At 41.0% G+C, this 20,741-nt stretch overlaps 5 protein-coding genes across 10 annotated transcripts; 3 read left to right on the top strand and 2 right to left on the bottom strand.

Annotated features, from left to right (window-relative positions):
- Positions 1 to 338: 338 nt before the first annotated feature.
- LOC107222335 (coiled-coil domain-containing protein 39) lies at positions 339 to 4,519 on the top strand. The gene is made up of 11 exons (XM_015661656.2): positions 339 to 823; positions 897 to 1,322; positions 1,386 to 1,607; positions 1,703 to 1,894; positions 1,950 to 2,165; positions 2,232 to 2,615; positions 2,687 to 2,941; positions 3,036 to 3,518; positions 3,599 to 3,811; positions 3,896 to 4,196; positions 4,286 to 4,519. Exons 1-11 carry the CDS (start codon positions 728 to 730, stop codon positions 4,408 to 4,410), a joined length of 2,913 nt encoding a protein of 970 aa, XP_015517142.1. The 5' UTR covers positions 339 to 727; the 3' UTR covers positions 4,411 to 4,519.
- A 1,113-nt stretch (positions 4,520 to 5,632) lies between these two features.
- LOC107222341 (GATOR complex protein WDR59) lies at positions 5,633 to 12,137 on the top strand. 5 transcript variants are annotated; one of them, XM_046740272.1, is made up of 20 exons: positions 5,633 to 5,784; positions 5,910 to 5,959; positions 6,029 to 6,164; positions 6,220 to 6,433; positions 6,509 to 6,642; positions 6,854 to 7,003; positions 7,096 to 7,255; positions 7,347 to 7,426; positions 7,564 to 7,630; positions 7,714 to 7,922; positions 8,002 to 8,265; positions 8,343 to 8,496; positions 8,569 to 8,765; positions 8,855 to 8,988; positions 9,062 to 9,259; positions 9,319 to 9,445; positions 9,889 to 9,918; positions 11,001 to 11,161; positions 11,288 to 11,384; positions 11,634 to 12,137. In XM_046740272.1, the coding sequence occupies exons 1-20, from the start codon at positions 5,659 to 5,661 to the stop codon at positions 11,652 to 11,654; spliced, it is 2,709 nt and encodes a 902-aa protein (XP_046596228.1). In that variant the 5' UTR covers positions 5,633 to 5,658; the 3' UTR covers positions 11,655 to 12,137. The 5 variants fall into 5 exon arrangements, with proteins under 5 accessions (XP_046596228.1, XP_046596229.1, XP_015517153.2 ...); XM_015661667.2 differs by having other exon boundaries at positions 5,634 to 5,784; positions 11,288 to 11,541; XM_046740271.1 differs by having other exon boundaries at positions 5,634 to 5,784; positions 6,260 to 6,433; positions 11,288 to 11,541.
- LOC107222340 lies at positions 12,132 to 14,907 on the bottom strand. The gene is made up of 8 exons (XM_015661666.2): positions 14,730 to 14,907; positions 14,332 to 14,439; positions 14,037 to 14,246; positions 13,461 to 13,952; positions 13,302 to 13,371; positions 13,039 to 13,201; positions 12,498 to 12,734; positions 12,132 to 12,396 (listed from the first exon to the last, which is right to left on the bottom strand). The coding sequence occupies exons 1-8, from the start codon at positions 14,754 to 14,756 to the stop codon at positions 12,369 to 12,371; spliced, it is 1,335 nt and encodes a 444-aa protein (XP_015517152.1). The 5' UTR covers positions 14,757 to 14,907; the 3' UTR covers positions 12,132 to 12,368.
- A 214-nt stretch (positions 14,908 to 15,121) lies between these two features.
- LOC107222348 (adenosylhomocysteinase) lies at positions 15,122 to 18,157 on the bottom strand. The gene is made up of 7 exons (XM_015661679.2): positions 17,970 to 18,157; positions 17,352 to 17,542; positions 16,402 to 16,743; positions 16,112 to 16,327; positions 15,766 to 15,992; positions 15,520 to 15,685; positions 15,122 to 15,381 (listed from the first exon to the last, which is right to left on the bottom strand). Exons 1-7 carry the CDS (start codon positions 17,995 to 17,997, stop codon positions 15,250 to 15,252), a joined length of 1,302 nt encoding a protein of 433 aa, XP_015517165.1. The 5' UTR covers positions 17,998 to 18,157; the 3' UTR covers positions 15,122 to 15,249.
- Positions 18,158 to 18,412: 255 nt separating this feature from the next.
- Positions 18,413 to 20,233, top strand: LOC124294555. 2 transcript variants are annotated; one of them, XM_046740292.1, is made up of 3 exons: positions 18,413 to 19,330; positions 19,427 to 19,667; positions 20,058 to 20,233. In XM_046740292.1, the coding sequence occupies exons 1-3, from the start codon at positions 19,247 to 19,249 to the stop codon at positions 20,153 to 20,155; spliced, it is 423 nt and encodes a 140-aa protein (XP_046596248.1). In that variant the 5' UTR covers positions 18,413 to 19,246; the 3' UTR covers positions 20,156 to 20,233. The 2 variants fall into 2 exon arrangements, with proteins under 2 accessions (XP_046596248.1, XP_046596249.1); XM_046740293.1 differs by having other exon boundaries at positions 18,413 to 18,556.
- Positions 20,234 to 20,741: the final 508 nt, after the last annotated feature.

Raw genomic sequence — 20,741 nt, forward strand, 5'->3', positions numbered from 1 at the left:
TCCAAGGAAACGTCCTAGCTTCGAACATGTTGTGAAAGCTTGTAAAGTATCGAACGTCACAAGTATAAAATTTAAGAATCGGTTGTCGGATGTACCGTAAGATAAGAGAAGGTGGTGGAAAAAATATGTTAACATTTTCAACACACAGCCTTACGTGTGTGTTATAGGCTCAAATAACGTTCGTAAATAAGCAATTTTTATTTTCTCAAGAAACTCAAAATTACTCGAATATCTTACAGATTAAGAAAATTCTCACGTACGATACGAACTTTTACGGGGTAGTGAAGAGCGCCGTATCTGATAATTATCACCGCTTCAAATTCACCAATGGAGGTGATTATTCGAATAGTAGTTGTAAAAATAAAGAGAAATAGGAAAAAAAAAAGTGATTCCTCGCTAATAAAATATATCCTGGATTACTTTCAACGGCGACCCCATTTTCCACCCTGTCCGTGAGATCGACGAGCTACTATAGGTGGCCACATAATAAGCAATGTATCGAGTGACATCTGTGTTCACGTGAAAATGATCATCCAATTCCTCCGCTTCGGTGACCGCATCGTATGTTGCCATCTATCGTCGTGTGCCCAAGCTTTGGTAGGAAGGTTGCCATGGAAATGAGCGACGCTTGACTTCTGATGTCGGCCTCCTTCCTTTCCACAAAAGAAGGGTGTTTGGTTTTTCCCACAACTTTGTAAATTGCAATTCGAATGAAAAAAACTGCAACATGGCATTAATTCATGATGTTTTGACGGAGCTGGGTTGGGGTGATGGATTTCACGTGCCTGTTGCTAACGAGGAGAACAAAAGGCTCGAGGAAGAGGTACCTGAGTTGTTCATACTGCTAGTAGCGGAAACGAAACGCCTACCTTACTATCACCTGGAATTGTTAACAGATCGACAGAAAGACAAAGTACAAAAGCTCGCTGAGCCTTGAGCTGGACTCCGTCACCCGGCGTATCGATACGATAAAGAAGCACATTGGAAATGTCGCCCTGGAACATGAGAACAACCAAAAATTGCTCACCGCTCACTCCATGCAGCTGGATAGCGAGGATCACTTGTTCAGGTTGTGCAATAGCACAAATTCCAAGTTGTGTCAGGAGGTGAGGCAATACGACAAGGAGCGGAATGATGTCATCCAAAGGATTCAGAGTAAAAAATGTGAGCTGAGTAAGCTCACGGAGAGGCTTGAGGAACTAAAGAAAAATGCCAAGTTTGATAAGGACCAGCTTGTTCAATGGGAAGAGGCTTTGAGGCGGGGCCAGGAGGACAACCAGCTTATTGAACGGTATATGAAAACTGATAGCCAGAAGTTTAAGGTGGGTGTTTGGGTGGGTTTCTTTTAAAAATGTGAAAAACACTGCAACACGAATTCTTTATAGGAACTGGAATTGAGGCGGCAGAAACTGCAGACACAGGTAGAATGTTGCCGGCAAACCGTCGTCACTGCTGTCAATGGTGTTTTTGAAATGGAGAATGTAATGGACAGGACAGCCAGGCTGTACGGCGACGCCTTGAAGGAACGCCAGCAGCTCATAAGTCAATGGACACAAAGCGTACTCGTGCTCAAGCAGAGGGATGATGAAATTCACAAGGCCTTGAGGGTCAGGTCGACGTTGCTATTTATACACATTCGTATCTTTCACCCTGCTTCAAACACAGACATTCTTTACTTCTTGTCCCTTCCTTGTTAGTGCAGGAAATAGATAAGCTACGGGAAGTGGCTAGAGAAAAAATGGAGGTGCTGCAGGAGTCTGAGAAGTTTATCGAGAACCAGGTCAAGAATAACAAACTGCTCGAGGAACAAATCAGAAAGCTGGAGAAAAAACTCGTTGCAATTAAAGACGAGCGATTGAGGCTCTCCGAGAATTTTAATACGTATACAACAGAGGTGGGTCGTCATTTTTTAACAATCTTTCACATTGAAATTTAAAATTGTATTCCAGCTTCACATGTACAAGAAAATGCTGGCGCATGCGGCGCAAAGGACACAGAGTGTGAGGGTGAAAAGAAAAAGGGCACAGGCGGAAATTGAGAACAGAAATAGAAAATTGGAGGAGTGGCGAAAGCAGATACAAGAGCTGAAGGAGACTTATGACGAAATAGATGATCGGAGAACTAACATAGCAGAGAGAACCAAGCAACTGGAGAATATGATTGAGGTAATTAATATATGGAATTTGATGTTAGACAACAGATTCAAGTATTTTCTTTCCTTATCTTGGCAGAAGGAGGAAAAATTCCAATCGCTCATCAATAAGGAAATTAATCGAATCCAAGGAATGAATATGCGGAGCACGAGTCAAATATCTGAGCTTGAGGGCGAGATAAAAACATTGGAGCTACAAATTGAGAATGAGAGGAAAAAAGTTGAAGTACTAGAGATTTTGCATGTTAAAGAGAGACGAAAATTGAAAGAGAAAATAGATTCTGCCTATCATCGTGACTTTGAGATACAAAAGGGTCGGATGAAACTCGGACACCTCAGTGGAGTCGAGCAAGACGGAGCAGAGTTAGAAAAGAAAGAAAAAACGATAGAGGAATTGGGAAAATGTTTGACTGATAAAAATGACCTGTTGAAGCTTCTTCAGTCTCAGATTAAGACTCTGGAGGTAAATTTCAAGTGTGCAATTTACCACCTTTGATCTGAAAACAATTCCTTACAAATGCAACAATATTTCAGCATGACATGAAGAAATTATCGACTCATATAGCTAATGACGAAGCGCAGTTAAAACTGCTGAAGAACAAGAAGCAGGATCAAGTGCTGCTCATGGAGGGAGGTGAAAAACACTTAAAAGTAGCCAGAGCTCGAAACGAGGAGACCCAAGTGAACGAAAACATACTTAGGTTAAGAATTTACCAAGCGGAACGAACTGTATCGAATATCAACAACAAAGTATACAATTTGGAGAAGTACAAACTTGAGATACAAGCGGTGAGTGATTGTTACTAGCAACGTCAAATTTCTAGTTTTTTGTCTTTATGTTCATTCATTATTAATCTGTAATTTCATGTAAAAATTGTATCAGACAATGCAAGAGAGAGAAGCTGAAATAAAAGCTCAGAAGGAAGCCCTTGCCATGAGAAAAAAGACAGCCAGCACAGAGACGTCAGAATTACGCATGGCGATCGCCGAGCGCAAGACACGTATACAACAGCTACAAACTAGGTACGACAAACTGATGTCTTGCTTGGGGACGACAGCAGACGGGGAGCCCTTGACAACAACTTACATAAAAATTAAAAGCGCGCAAGAGAAGTATGCCCTTCAAGAGCAGGGGGACAAACTTGACGAATCGATTAGAAAAACTGAATGTGAGATTCAGAGTATGGAGAACACGTTAAGGATTGTCAATGCGTCCAATGATAAATATAAAAAAAGTTTGGGGCTAGTTGAAGAGCGAGGACCCGAGCAAATGGAGCAGGAAAGATTGGGCGAGGAAATGTACAATGAGATGGAACGCTTCAGATACAGAAGGGCACAACTGGTACAGGCTAAGGCCGACATAGAGGTGAGCTAAAAATTTTCATATACATGTACAATTTGGTAATAACTCTACATTAAATGGCAATCCAAATAATATTTCCACAGGTAATGAAAGATAGCTATAAACAGCTATTGGAAGACATAGAGAAGGCAAATGACAAAGAGACATGTAAAAAGCGTTTTCTGGAAACCCTGAAGCATCAGATAAGTGATCAACTGGAAAAGCAGTTGAGGGCTGACAAAAGCCTTCACAAAGTATACAAGGACATTCAAAACAAGAAACTCTGTGCCGATGACAGTTTGATCCTGATGCAGGAGGTAAGAATTGACTGATGATTTGTTTCAAAGGTATAGACAGCTGCCGCATAAACCTGACGATGCAATATTTTGAAAATTTCACAGAAGGATATTGCAATTCGTGAACTTGAAGAGCAGAACGGTCTTGCCCTGCAACACATCACTGAGCTCACGGTTCGTCATGCCGAGGCTGAGCCCTATATAAAGAAATTACTGTCGGACAAAAATATGGTACTGCCCTGTACCAACTATCTCAAGCCATCACCAACATCTAGTCGATGCCACAGCAGCACCAGTTCCATATCGACTAAAATGGCAACGAGGAAGAGCGAAAATGTGTTTTCAACATTGTGTCCATCGACAGAGAGTTTGGGATCCATTGTCAATATACAGGCAAACTTTGAGGGTTTGTTTTCACGTTTCGTTCTCATCTAATTCGCCTGTTTCAGTACAATTCGTTGCTTTCTTAGTAGTTTAAGAATATTTGAATTACAGATACAAGTTTACATGGAAAAGCTAAGAGGTGCACAGACCCTAGTACACGGCCTAAGAAACCAATCTCTCAGTGTAGCACTCAGTCCTCGTCGAGTGATAAATCCGGTCTAGCTAAAAAAAAATGAACAAACGTTCATTTTTATATAATCAAAGATAAAAATTATCGATATATACACCGTGGAACTACAAACTTCTTAAATGTATTCTTAAATTGAAAATAAATAAATAAATATACTTCAGCATTTAACAATATATTGGTGCATCGCTTTTATCCTCCTCCTCCATGAAACTGGGTCTAGTATAGATACTTGAGACTTTCACCATTGAGTTTTATTCATAGCTGGTAGCTCCATTGTGCTTTATGATTTTGATATTGGATAAGAATCGATCTTTCTTGACTTTTTTTGTCTCGTGGAACAGGGTCGAGATGAAAAAATCACAATGATATTGGAAAGAATTAAGTATCGGAAGGTTTGCAAGATGCTGCCGCGATTGTTAACGCGCATGATTTTAGTGGAAATAAGATTTCACGTTACTGTTGATAGCAGTTGGCTCCCACGACGTCCGTGATTTGCTCCGGTGTGTCCACTCTCAATCACTAAAAATGCACGTTGTCAGTTAGAATTTCAAACTTACTCGAAACCGCAAACACAGCAAGGATTACTTATATCGCGCGTACAAACTTGACTCACTCTTTATTATTCCAACCTTTTGGTTAACCATCTCAGACACTCGGGGAATTATGAACTCAATGTTTGTCACTGCTGGCTGATATTTACACACCATTATAGACGTATTATTACGTACACGGAACATTTACCATTAGCAAATCTTTCCGAACTCGGGGAAATGGAATCCGCGATACCTGCACAGCCACATCTGACAGTTAACCTGATATTCATTCGCACGTTTGAATAAAGGTTTATGTAGGTATATTCTGATCAATGCTAAGCCCGCTGTTCGTTCCAAAAGCTCACGAAATTTATTCGAAACAGCGCTGCGTTGAAGCCGTCACGGATAGTCGCCATTTGAAATTCTGCCGGCAACTGTTTTTTCGATTTTGAATTCATCGAATAGCGATGCATGTTGCCAACCCTACGGATGTTGAATGATGACCGCGAGTTCTTGAAGTCTGAAATATGTAATTCTAAAATGTTCAAAACCAAAATAATTAAATTGGGAAGTGTACGTTATGATTATTTAAAAAAGAACGAAATGTAATTATATTTGTTTTTTGCTTTGATTGTAACGTAAAATGACACCCGCAAACTGTACCAATCCAATACCAATCGAGCCTAATTCATCCTATTACACAGGGATTCTGTCATGCCGATCAGATAGTGCTGCACTCTGTCACAAGTTTAAATATTTACATGCGTACACAACGATTCATTATAACCTCAAATTTCATCAAACGATGTCGAGGTCCCCTGTCATTTCTGAAAATGTCAAAACGTTGGGGTAGCGATTATGTGGTCGCCGAGCACCGGGATTTGCAGGTAAGCCAAGCGACTCGCGTCGCCCCCACTAAAAAACTAACTCAAACTAACCACGGTTGCTCAAGATCTTTGTAATCGAGCTTCGCCCCAAACCTCAAATAATTAGCTTTCTCCACATGCACCAGGCCAATACTATGGCGGTTGACACAACCGGGAGCTTCGTTCTTCTGGCCGGGTGAGTTTCAATGCTTTCGACCAGATTCCTATAAAGCCTCTCAAATATACCGATTCATTGGCTCTGCAGGCGAAGATGCTTTGCCGTCAAGCACCTGGACGAAGGCACGGACACCCTGCGAAAATTCCAACGTCAGAGCAAGTACGAAGTTGGCTCTGCCGAATGGAATCCCAACTCTCAGAATTGTCACCTTTGCGCTATATCCGTAAGTAGAAAAAGCATCGATAAATAAGGAGAGGCTCATTGTTTTCTTTCTACAGAGTAACAACAGAGTCGAAATACTCAATTTTGTTGGTGGAGATGGACGTGATCTCACAACGACGCATAGCCTCAGAGCACATACGCGTGTTGTTAGTGACTTGAACTGGCATCCCACTGAGCCTGACATTCTCGCCTCGTGCAGCATAGACACATTCATACACATTTGGGACATTAGAGATCAGCGTAGGCCCTGCTTGTCGCTATCTGCTGTTGGTAAAAGTCCCAATTTTGTTTTTATGTTTCAACAATTGTTACATAATAGTTGTTTGATGAAAAATCTCATTTTAGCCGGAGCATCTCAGGTCAGATGGAACTGTCTGTCCCCACACATTGTGGCCACTGCGCATGATGGCGACATCAAAATATGGGACCAGAGGAAAGGGAATAGTCCGATGCAGTACATAGCTGCTCATTTAACTAAGGTATTAGTTTGGTTTTCTTTCCCAATTATTTTTGTGTGAATGCTTATAAACCGAGGACATTGAACAGGGGAAACTGTAACTTGTGTGGTGCTTGGTTTAAAATGTATAGCACGAACGTCCGAATGTTGTGAATTTTCACAATCGTTTGAACAATCTTCGTATTATTTACTGACTTGGTACATTTGGGATAAGTGGCCTCTTGTCTTTCAAGATACATGGCCTGGACTGGTGTCCTTTTCAACAAAATCAATTGGCGACTTCTAGTCAGGACTGTACAGTGAAAATATTTGATGTCAGTAATCCACGAAGAGCAGAAAGCATTTTGACGACAAGTGCACCTGTGTGGAGAGCCAGATACACGGTAAAATTTAATCATCTGTATTGCTAACTGTATCAAATAATTGCAAGAAAGTCGTGAAAGATTTTCAAAATCTCATTTACGTCTGCTTGTAGCCATTTGGGGAAGGTCTGGTTACAATAGTTGTGCCACAGCTCAGGCGAGGGGAAAATAGTCTGCTACTGTGGAACACCTCGAATCTTACAGCTCCAATTTACACGTTTATAGGGCACACTGACGTTGTGCTAGAGTTTCAGTGGAGGCATCAGAAAAAAGGTATTCCAAGAGGGGTTTTTGCAGTAAAATATTTGATTGCGCCGTATTAAATGATGTCAAAGGGCAACAATAACTTATTTTCCTATCGCAGCACCGAATGACTTTGAATTGATAACTTGGTCCAAAGATCAATGCCTGAGAATATTCAAAATCGATCCATTTCTACAAAAGGTAATCACTATAATCATCATATAATTCAGTTCATAACTCTGTATTGAGAATTCACAAAATCTAAGACTCATGAAACGACGATGTTGCTACTAAAAATTACTTATAACACAAATAAAATCAATCCTTGCACGTTTTAGCTATGCGGACACGATTTGGATGATGGAACATCTGTCTATACTCCGTACACAGAAGACAATAACCTGAGTGAGTGTATCGCAAGCTTCAAGTACGAAATTATGAGGAGAATCGCTATTGTATTTGCAATGACTGGCTAATAAAATTCTCAGGGACGTTACGTTCTATGCAACAGCTCGAGCTTCAAGATACACCGACCGACAGAGAAATGAATTTTGTCATGTCAAAAATTGACGGAGGTAAAATGGGCATAGAGTCGCTCACTTACTCAACAAGCGACAAAGATGTTTTATCGCCGACTCAGCCAAAAACGTTACAGCAAGAATTTTCATTGATCAATGTGAACATTCCAAACATTGAGGTAAATTTACTCGTGATTTTTGCATCGTTTCGATTATTTCCAGACTCACTTGTAATGTATTCTGTGTTTCGCATCTCAGGTGAACGCTATGGATGCAGAGCAACGAAGCTGTACGGTCACAGCGTCAAATAAAAATTACAATGTTATATTGAAAGTAAACTTTCCTGGTAATTACCCATACAATGCGTCACCGACCTTTCAATTCTGTCCTGGAACAACCATAGACAATACAGCGATGGCAAAGCTCTCGAAGGTACTGAAGCAGACCGCTCAACAACGAGTTAGGAAGAATCGATCCTGCTTAGAGCCCTGTTTAAGACAGCTGATCACAACTTTGGAACAGGTATTTCCTTTTGATTTGGTTGTCGAGTTCTCGATTTTTATCATTTGAAGATGATCAATTTCATTCTGCCTAAACAGATGTGCGTCAGCGACGAGACTGAGGGTAAACATCTGGGATACAGGATGCCACATAGTGCTAACTTTCTCAATACGACCGGTGCCATATTTCCAAACTACCAGGATACCTACATTCCTTTTCCGCGGACTTCAGGTGCTAAATTTTGCTGCGTAGGTAAGGAGTTCTCAAGCCAGGGTAAAAACAAGGGGTTAAACCCGTATTTTAATCTACACCAATCTTTTCTAGGAATACTAGTTTGTTTTGGCCGAACGCCGTACGCCAGAAGGCCGTCCATAAAGCCGGAAAGCGTAACGCCGCGAGCTCTCTCGGCGTTAGGATCGGGAGTCGGTAGCAGTAGTCATTTTCCCCACGTATATCCGGCTTATTCACAACCGAATGCAGCTGACAACATATCTATAAGCTCATTCTACTTTCACGAACGGGTAAACTTGTCATCATTTGTATATACTTACATAAAAACTTTGCCAGTAACTTGGAACTGTTTCTCTCGTGACGTCTCATCTGCAAATAGAGAGGGTCCAGACGTAGTTTGCACCCATCGACCAGGCTCCACTCGAAAACACCTAATAAAAATCATCCGATGGTTACAATCTATGACGCCTCCCCATTGTTCTTTGTTAACAAAGAACTCGCTGAAAAGTACATGTGAGTTTTTTATCATTTGTATTGAGTATTTGAATCACGAAACAATAAGAATAAAGCAACACCCCCACTGTAGCATCAATATTACAGACATTCCTGGAATGTGTCAGTATAATGCCGGAGTGGCAGCTTTGCTTGAAAGACCGGACCTTGTTCAAGCTTGGTGCCTAGCCGCACTCGTCATATCGCAGCCGATGCCCTCCAACCTCTCCTCAAACGATATCGAGACTCCGTGGCCCTTGCATCCATTTGGTCAAAACTTGATCCATTCTCTGTGAGTTCAGGATTCAAGATTAGGCAGACCCTTGATGATCAACTTTATTCGCTTTTCAGTATACAGCATTACGCCAGCCAGTCTGATATACAAATGGCAGGCATGCTGAGCTGCACATTTACTTATCGTTCTGAAAATCAAGATGTTGGGCAGGGACGTGCAGTGAGCAAGTCTGTAAACGTCAGTGTAAGTAAGACACAATATTGTTTTAAGTGCCAAGTAGACTATACAACGACTTGTGATGAAAAATTCAATTGGCAGGTAACTACTGTGTAAATTATCATCGTCGCCATTATAATTATTACGGTTGTTTTTATTATTATTATTGTCATTGCTATTTTTATGATGCATGCTTTGTGCATTGCTAACAAAGAAAATGGCTATCAAAATCTATAAATGAAGATTTTGTATTTTCACTTAGACAGGCATTCTCTGTCGTTTTCTTTTCTTTAATTTTGATTTGATCTGCCCTACCAGATTGCCAATGCCGCTACTATTGCTGCTCCCCTTGCTGCTGTTTGCGGTGCTTTCTTGATTCCTCTGTCCCTTTGCTTTTGCGTAGTGTATAACAATTTGTCTGCCGAGCATGCATTGCTTATCCAACTGACATTTTATTATCTCTGTTGTAGAGGCTTTCCACTGGGAAATGGTGGCAGAAGGTAAAGTATAAATATTATTCTTTAGCGTATCTATAGATTTGTATCAACGACAGCTTTTGGTTTGCAAATTACTCTTCTTTGGTTCTCGGAAATAAAAATTCATATCTTCCGCTTCGGTTATCACACCAGGGCTTACAGTATGTTGTGACTGATTAAAGTTTTCACCTGTGTGTGTGCGTGCGCGTGTGTTTTAGCAAATATTAAGCTAATGCAAAGAATCTATGCCTTGCCGAATTCGTCGACTTAGAGCTTCGATTAAACTAAGTTTTCTGCTTTTATTTGGGTACGTAGATACATTCTAGATGTAGTTTCCATTTCTCTCGGCAAATATCCCAAAAAAATTTCATGACAATTATATATCGACGGTGAAACATGATGTAACAAGAAGCGTTACCGTGACATAACTTGTAACTCATGTGTAACAAGTTATGCCCCACTCAAAGGTTTGTAGCTCTGATATGACATTTACGTAACATGTGGCACGCATTACGTAATAGCAATAATGTTTTATTCCTAATATTGCAAGGTATACTGATGTAACATTGATGATTGACTGCTACATCGCTGCTACCAGCCTCAATGTATGTATGCATGTACATTGGCGCTACATAACATGGTAATAGCCACTAAGGCACCCCCCACCTAGCAAGCATAGTTACTTTGAAGCAGTGTAACGGCAATGGGACGGGTTGTTACACTATGATAATTCGGTATTTTGATGCATATGTACGTCAGAGTTTGGTAGCGCATATTCGATAGGCTTGTAGAGTACTATAGGTTGCTGAAAAAAAAGGGCCTATGATGTTTTTGAAATTCCGCCAAAATAAAGGTACAGACATGCATACATGCATTTCGTTAAAATATGATACATGAGTTTGCATGCACCAAAGAATAATTAATACACCAATTGATAATATTTCATAGAGCTTGAAGCTTGCCAATAATTTGTTGCGTGTTCGCAGCTGTGGCACTCGTTAATTTTCTCTTACCCTTCGCTGTAATAAATGAATAAGTATTATACCTGTGTGTATAATAAATCTTCTACTCGTCATTCAATTAACGCTCAAACATGACAATTTTAGCCTGGCGGTTCACCGTATCACACAATACATCCTGCAGATACGACGCTTGAGGGATGGAATTTCCAAAATCTCAAACAACATAGGTCAAACTCATGGTCTGAATCTCTCGACGACCTTAAATTCGTTCAAGAAACATTGGGTGATCCCGTCCGAAACATTAGGTGACAATTTTCAATTATTAAAGAAGTAATGTCTTGTAGAGAAAGAAAACAATCGAAATTTCTCCCACTTTGGGACAAGGGTGAAACATCGTCATTCGAAAGCTAGCACGTACTTCTCTCTTTCAGGTTTCTTGATGAAAAAAACACCACCCTCTACGATAGCTATAAAAAAGCATATGCTGAAGTCCTGCATAGTTGGAGGCTCCTTGATGCCAGGGCACAGGTACTAAAACACGTCAGTGTACCACCGATCGATTCCCACAAGGCTGTAGAGTTTCAAATTGAATGTTATATCTGCAATAAATCTAGTCGTGGTCCACAGTGCAACAATTGCAGGCAGTTGGCATTTCAATGTGCCATATGTCACATATCCGTTAGAGGTACAGAATTAATTGTACAGCTTTCAGTTGTGACATTCACTCTGATATTCTATGAAAAAATCACCTAAACACAGTACTCATTGATATTTCAGGACCCAGCAACGTGTGTGTAGTTTGCGGACACGGAGGTCACACCGAACACTTGGCCGCTTGGTTCACAACCAAGACACTGTGTCCAACAGGCTGCGGATGCTACTGTCTCAACGAGAGCACTACCCTCATGAAAATTTAATCACCATTACACTATTACATCGTAACCTCGCACCAGTCTAAAAGTTATGCAATCCCGAAACAATCGACACGTTACATCGCATGTTCTTTATACAAACCATGCACGACATCACCTAATAGCAAACGGCGGTGAGGGGGAGGAATTTGAACAAGTTCCCCATTTTCTCTACATGGACCATTAGCTTCCTCGGCTTGGTTTGTATAAAATCGGTATCGTTTGAACATGGCTATTATAAGTTAAGTAGAACAGTTTTGGGCATGTATTACCATTGTATACAATTATATAATTATTGCGAATTAGAAAAAAATACTAAAATCTCGATGTCGACCACGGCTACAAAATATAGATAGGCATCAAATTATTATTTGTGCATTTTTTATTAGCAATCAAGTTTTCAACGGTACATGAATAAACTGTACAGTTTTAATTTCATCCTTCAACTCTTACACGTAGGTCTTTGCACGGTAATTGATGCTCATAAAAAATAATCCTTACCTTAAGATGTAATTTCTATATTCAATATGGCTAGAGGTATGCGTGTGCGAATTGCTGTGTCAATCATGTCCCCAAACTGGCTGTCGATCTTCATTTCACTCTACAGGCGCGTTGTTCGATTATAACAGCTACAAAAAATCCAAGAAATTAATTGTCACTGCCATCCTACCTAGTTCAGCTGCAACGCCATACAAAAGTATATACAAACATACATAAAGCGTGAGTCTACCTTTCAAGGAGTCGCCGTTTCAGCTCAGGTGGGTATGCAACATATATGTAATGATCGGGTGTTTCAGCACTCCCTGCGGAGGGCGTGTCTTGTCCAGGTTCCAATTTCCCTTTGCTATCTTTCTTATTTTGGTCAACTTTCGAACCATGCTGCGGAGACGTCATTTCCTTGTTCCTATTGTTGTGTGGTGAGTGCGAAATCCCTGACATTCCATCAGCTCTCATTTCATGCACAGAACTGTCATACGAAATTGATTACTTGCACATTCACAATATATGAACTAATGGCCATTATTAAACTGTATCAGTTTGATATAGAGCATTTACAGAACTGACAGATTGACATCAAGAAAGCAAGGATTTTTCGTGAAACCCTTGACGTATTTTGACAATCCCATCCATTGCTTGGATCAAATCGAAGCGTTGCATTCGTATAAACTTACTTAACGGAATTGAAGAAAGTAGTGCAAGCAAACGAACCGGAAGGAAAAGTCTATTATAAATCTAGACTCTCCTTGGGATTCTTTTTATTAATTACTTACTCAAATAATATCCAAATGATGTAATAGCACATTGACATTCCCAGTGATAAGAGCATGGCTAGTATGAATAAGAGATGCCACGGTATCTGACGTTGCTGTCTGCGCGTATCTTCCCAGTATTTTTCGCATGTCAAATACCAGCAAACGGCTCGATTGAGTTCACCTATTATCAAAAAAACCGCGAAAAGCAGAGTGAAACGCGTTTTAGAATTTTAAAAGAACTTAAAAACACTGCTACACAATCGTGGCATGAAACCACGCACCTTCAACTTCCGTGAAATCTTGAACGGACAGATTAACAAGCAATCCTGCGATGCAGTCACGTACCAGAATCTGAGGGGAAAGAAAATCAGCGTGGTAAGGGAGTATGAAAATTGATATGAAGAAGTTGTAAAAAATGTATAAATTGTTGGTATTAGTACCTCACATCTTATTTTCAATTTCAAAAGCTCCTCAGGCTTGCAGTTTGATTTCAGTTTCTGTAGCTCGGCGAGCCGCTGCTGATTTCTATCGATAGCTGGTAGAGCCGAGTCGACGAGATGATTACTGTCACAGATGTCATGTGTCTTATTGTTTTCTTCATCCTCAGAACCGATCATTTTCTGCTTCTGATGGTTAATGGTGAAATGATTCTCAGGGGTATCTCGCCTGTCGCAGTAGTGATGGAACGTTCCTCTGTTAGTGCCACCGCTGGTCTGCGACTCTTGAAACTTGTCACCGAATACCCTAGCCAAGTCTCTGGATCCGGTTGAAGGAGCTAGCGTTGTTTGACGAGCCGTCGTTTCCCTCCATACCTCGATGTCCGTATTGATGGTACTCGAATCGTCTATTGATGACCCCTCAAAGTCTTGAGTTATCAGAACGTCGCACCTCATAATATCGCAGTAGTCGGCTAGACAGACAGCATCCTCTGCCTTAACAAGGAAGATACTAACGTAAATAAATGTAGTCAACTAGCAATGATAGTACAGTTAATAACAATTAACATCTGTACTGACAATGTTGATGTCGCCTTTGTGTCTATTATCAAAATGCATGTCCAGGTGACGCTCTTCGTAAAATGATTTTCCGCACAACCCGCACGTCCATTGGGAAGGTCGATGCTGATATTTGGCCGCCTGTTGAGGGTGAAATATGTCTCTGGTTCTATGGAACGGGCACTCGAGGGGCAGCTCGACTTGGTATTTGTTCAGCACGGGGATCCATTTCTGTAAGAGGGGAAGTTTGCGATTAAAAATTGAATCTGATTAAAATAAGGAGAATAACAAATTCAGCCAGCCACTCCTCCTTTACCTTTTGTACTATCCTCCGTACCACTGAGGCACTGTCTCGAGGGCATGATATTTTGAAAACACTCGGCCCTGGCCATGGTATTTGACACAGCAGCAGCACTGCCAATATCTGTGAATCATGCGAGGTGATATTTATTCGTTTTCTCGTTACACGCATCTCATTATCCCTGAATTGGGAATTGAAGAAGGTAAGTGGTGAATTGGATTCCGTCGGGTCGCGTTGCGGTGCGGAATGAAAGAACAGAAAAGGTTGCTTTTTTTCGCAACCCTGCATAACACAGGTCGGAATTGATTTTTTTTCCTTTCCTAATTTACGCCGCTGTGACACGGATGTTGCGCGTGATTCTGCCGTGCGTGTAGTTCGATCGAAAACTTTTCTAAAATATTCTAAATTATTACCTCCGCGTAAAGGGATTTGGTCTTCATTCATATCCCATGTAGAGAGCTCCACTCCACGGAATCACCTAATCGTCAAACTGTAATAAACCGTCGAGGAGAAATTTTCTACATAATATCGCGGGAATGCGCTCGTTTACCCCTGCAGTCGTAGTGCGGTACGATTTTAGAGGAACCTCCCCTTCCACCAGGACTCCCGCGGACGCAAGCGCCTTCATTAGCCTTCCGCGCGTGCATCTGCACCCGCGCACTGCGTCCCCGCGATCTTTACAGCATCAGTCACATTACTTATGAGAAATGAATATTTTTTTTACTTTACCCGACAGTGCGGTATAAACTAATTGTAAATTAAATCAGGACAATGTGAGGGTGGTACAGAAATAACAGACGAAAAATATTTGAATCGCTCGTTTATTTAGTCGCCCTCAGTCAATCCAAGACACTCCTATAGTTTGTTTCAGATCAAAATCCGCACTTTTCATCTTCCGACTCGCCGTTTTCTTCTTTCTCATCCCTTCGCGCTTCAGTATCTGTAATGGTCGGATTTGTATGGGCCATCGACGGGGATGTCGAGATATTTGGACTGGTCGGTAGTGAGTTTAGTCAACTTCACGCCCAGGTGGTCGAGATGCAGGGCGGCGACTTCTTCGTCGAGCTGTTGGTAGGAACAACGGGATATAGGTAACTTTCATCGTCAACGGTATGCCGTGATTGATGACAATGACGATATAAACAATGATTGAAAACGTTGAAGCAGAAGAAAAAACCGTAACGGTAGCATCTTTTCACTCACTTTCTTTGGCAACATGTGGACACCGATTGGATACGAGGTAGACTTTGTCCAGAGCTCTATCTGGGCTAGGACTTGATTTGTGAATGAGGTACTCATTACGAAACTCGAATGCCCTGTCGCGCAACCCAAATTGACTAGTCGACCCTCCGCAAGGAGAATGACATGCCTAAAAATATTTTGCTATAGAATATTGATTTGCTACTCAAATCAGAGATGATTTTTGTTTCTTAATTGGGCAAAACGAACCTGCCAGTGCTCAGTTCGTAACGATCGACCTGGGGCTTGATGTTTACTTTTGATTTCGCGTTTTTTTCCAGCCAAGCGACCTGGATCTCGCAATCGAAATGCCCAATATTGCAAACAATAGCATCCTCGGGCATATTCAAAAAGTGTTCTCCTAGAATGATATCTTTGCATCCGGTTGTAGTCACATATATCTGTCCCTTTTTCGAAGCTTCATTCATAGTTGTGACCTGCAATAAAAGAAATTAATAAACAAATTGTATCGCTCATCTGATTACCCAACAAGACAAAACTCTGGTTATTTAATCGAGAAATCCAAAGACGCCAAATCCAAAATTTCCATATTCACCTCATAGCCTTCCATTGCCGCTTGTAAGGCATTGATGGGATCAATTTCTGTTATTATAACTCGACCTCCAAGAGCTCGTAAACTTTGTGCGCACCCCTTACCAACGTCACCATAACCTGCAACTACGCACACTTTTCCAGCCAACATAACATCGGTTGCTCTCTTGATTCCATCGATTAGAGACTCCCTGCATCCGTACAAGTTGTCGAATTTACTCTGTGAAGAAACATCGATCGTGATTGCTACCACGCTACGTTAAACACGTTTTAATTGTCTTCTGTTTTCCGTACCTTTGTAACAGAGTCGTTGACATTTATCGCAGGTACTTTGAGTTTTCCGTCTTTAAGCATGCGGTAAAGATTGTGAACACCAGTTGTCGTTTCTTCCGAGATGCCAAGGCAGTCTTTCAGATATTCAGGGAACTTGGTGTGCACGAGATTGGTCAGATCTCCTCCATCGTCTAGGATCAGATTCAAAGGCTTTCCATCTTTGAATACCAGGGTTTGTTCTATACACCACATGTATTCTTCATCCGTTTCACCTTTCCATGCATAAACTGGCACGCCAGTCTTTGCTATAGCTGCTGCTGCATGATCCTGTGTGCTGAAAATGTTGCACGAGGACCATTGTACCTGAAATCACGAAGTAAGGATAATAAGTGAGAGGTTGTCAAGTTGCATAAAGAAAAAGAAGTTATCACAACCGAATCAGTCGTGATGTAAGATTAGTAAAATCATTTGACGAGCGAATAACCTCAGATGCATGAGTTAGAAACTCCTTGAGCTCTGGCGTAACAAATTACCATTTATCTTACTATTGAGCAAGCCAAGTCGTATTCAACTGCCTGGGGTCATGGATACACAGATAACGAATCATTGGCATAATAAATCATTGTTTGTTTAAAATAGATTATTTTAAAATTCAGATTAGATCACGAAGGCTTTTATCTGGAAGAGAAGGTATATTCTTTCTATAATTTACATAATTTCTTTCTTTTATTCTTTGTCCAACATATTGACATGTACAATTCTTTTCTATGCCATTGTCAATGTTTGTGTATGGATCTTTTGAGTCGCGGTATAAAAACTCAGCAACTGCATGTGGTTTCCAGAAATTTAAACCTCCCTCATACAGCATACATAAATACAATTGAAGCTTTCTGTAGAGTTAAGAAGTAACGCAAATAGCGAATTCTTGTAATCAAGGATTCAGAATAGTGAATTGAGAAACTATACTCTACCTCTGCGCCAAGTTCAGTCAGTGTTTCGATTAGCACTGCTGTTTGTACAGTCATGTGAAGGCATCCGGCAATCCTCGCACCTTTGAGCACCTTGGATGGTCCGTATTTACGGCGGATGGCCATGAGTCCAGGCATTTCATTTTCGGCTAGCATTATCTCCTTCCTTCCCCATTCCGCCAGCGAAATATCCGCTGTAAATGCGTGAACAAACAATAAAGACTCCAATCACATAGCTATGGTATAATTTATATGGGAAATAGTGCCAAGGTGGCCTTAAGTACAGCTCGGCTGTTATACATTTTTCTCAATTTCGTGTTACGAGAGCCGCTCGCTATCTTTAACCGGCTCCTAATCAGCCGGCCCACGTGCAGCGCAACTAACCTAGATCTCGGTGAAATAATGGTTTACGCGTATTATTGGCAAAGCCGGAAGATTGACAGAATAAGTGTCGCGTAACAAATAGATAATGAAACAAGAGGGTACAAGTTTATCAGAATTTATGGTGAACACGGCGTTCTTATTTTGTTATCATTCTAGGCTAGCAATTCTTAATTCACAAGTTATGAGTGTGTATGTATGTACATACGTAGATATTGTCTTCAATGTGATTAAACTTACCAACTTTGTACAATGGTTTTGTCGCCATTCTTACAGATATTTTGGGTGTATTTTTACAATAGAAATAAAAAATTAGCTTGATAAGTAAATGATTTTAAGTATTTCTGTGAGCACGAAACCCGCCGGACTATCAAACACTTTGTATGATTGTATGTCCAAAGGAGCGCAAGCCCTACGCGCAGACGACTGTGCAGACGGTGGTAGACTGTGGAATTCTACTGGTTATCAGACTTCGGTGGGTGGCTTGCAACCCGCATCATAGAAGAATAAGGCGATAAGTACTGGGTATGAAGATAGAGTCGAACTCGTGGACCCTACAAGTCTATGGCCTACTCCCACCACCGTCGTTTCGAGCCTGTATGTCGACAGTGATCGCAGCTCGCGAGACTAGTTTCCTGAATTAAACGTTTAACGGCCGTATTATATAACGGTCCGTTATAATGTTTTGTTTTTATTGTTGTTAACCTATTCAAACATATAACCAGAATAAATGTGACAGTCTAGAACAATAAGAACCGATGATTATAACGGGTCGTTATATATCCCGCCCCTTAAACGTCCATCGATACTTTTTCAAAATTCGCAACGTAAGCGAAGACGTTGCTGTGATGTTCGGTCGATAATAGCATAGCTTATAGAGATAGACCGCGCAGTGCGCGGTCAGTACACCGAACTGAAGACATAATTAAAAAGAGAAAAAACAGATGGAGTGGACCTCTCTGTTGCACGACCGAAGGAGTGGGGAACCAGGCATCAGGGGGGGAACGCAATAAGACAAGCGGGGAAGTGTACTTGACGAAGTCACCGATTAGAATGAGAGGTCCGGCTCCAGCTATTACTCTTTCTTATTAATTACGGCTTCAGCTCGGTTCACAGATCGCGCAGTCTATCTCTTCAAGTCTATGAACAATAGTAGATGCACTGTTTTTTCTAATACATGAAAAAGAATCAGAGATGCCAGTGAGCCATACCACCACTACGCTACAGATCGCGTACTGATCACTGAACTTGAGTTTAGACACTCTAAACTTGAGTATAGTTCAGTGGTATTGGATCTGGTATAATCGTTGAGCTCGATAAGTTACCATTCGATTTTTGTATCACACCACATACTGAATATGTAGAATAGCTTGAAATTAGGCGCTTGCACTACGAGGATGGCTTGAACAATTGGTCTATCTCGAACCGATTTTATAACTGTTGCCGCAGTTCATGTCAACATGAAAAAAATTGCACCGGAATATATTCAAGAATTTACTGCTATCTGAGTGATCAGGATGAATAGGCAAACGTTACATTATGGGGTAAAGAGGGTATCGGCAGGTCTCCCTGCTCCATGTGAGGTTCATCCGGGAATCAAGGTGTAACATATAAAATAAGTTATTAAAACATTCACGGCTCGTACCGTGTAATTTTATTGCCGATGATTTGTACGATTCAATGTACTCCTTTTACAGCTGTATACTACGTTTATCAGAATTCACAATAGTAATTGTAACATATCTACGTCGCAACGATCAGATGCAAGAAATATTTACCAGTTTTTTAGATGGGTATGTCTGATCGCCGGGGTATTTCATGGTGCCGATAAACTGAAGAAACTTAAATTGATTGAGGAGCCCCTCCAGAAACAAGCCAAGATAGCGAATGAACACCGTCAGAAGCGGCTGGCTCAGGAAAAAGCAATCGCAGCGAAAGGTAGTGTAATCGTGCAATAAATTTGCGCAATCGTCGAGCGCAGTGTCAAATATTATTTATTTACATACATAAATCATCTAGCCGAATTGGCTGCGTTGGAATTACTTTTCCTTGATGATCCCGCGGCGTCGGATAACGATAACGAATAATCCCAGCCTCTCTCGGTCCTAATGAAACCAGTCGAACTTGAACGAATAGACAAATTAATCAAGTGTACAAAGTTTCAAAGTTAATTGAAGTGTAGAATTCAATGATAATTGTAATAAACGATGTTGACCTGTTATTCTACGCGAATTCATTTCATATGCGACAGCAAGTTGCTTACCTTTTTTGGTCACGCGATTTCTACTTGTAACTATCATATGGTAACATCATTATTACTTTGCTTAGAGAACCGTGCGCGATTAACCCGCATAGTCAAGCTCGCAGAAGCTGAAATCGCGGCGCTGAACGTGACAACTGACGACGGAAACAAAACGCCAAAGTGATCTTGCTGCGAGGAGGGACGTATAATTATTCTCCCGACTACAGCGGACTCGCGCCCATGATATTCCAGCAAATACCAATGTAAATCAATAATTCTGCAAAATATGTATAATAATAAGCAAATCAAAATCAGTAAGCTATCTTTGTGCGTTGACTGAAGGTATTTCAATCGACGCTTCATGTAGACGTAGCCGTTGTAGATCATGTGCGTGGTGCAATTTTGTTTCACCTAATCCCCAAACATTGTTATATGAGTTTACCAGATAATTTACTTCCCAAGATTTTTTGGGATGCGATGCGAAACATTTTGTCGTTGACTGAAGAATTTAGAGACGGTTATCCCTGGGCAAATTTTCTTGACCAATACTTTGCGGGTAGGTAGGCCTGGTGCCAAGAAGCTGTGTTAGCGATCCGATAGCTTCTTTATCGGTGGAGCCATTTTCACAGTTCGGTCAACGGACCTTGCAACGGATTTTGTTTTAAAAAATGGGTTAAATCAAAGCACGGTCGTGTATACGTGAATCCTAGAAGCTCCATGATCAGAGATTTGCAAGGACCGCCATCCAGGCTTAATACATTACGTCAACG

This window comes from Neodiprion lecontei, chromosome 5 (assembly GCF_021901455.1).
Source record: "Neodiprion lecontei isolate iyNeoLeco1 chromosome 5, iyNeoLeco1.1, whole genome shotgun sequence".
Lineage (NCBI taxonomy): Eukaryota > Metazoa > Arthropoda > Insecta > Hymenoptera > Diprionidae > Neodiprion > Neodiprion lecontei.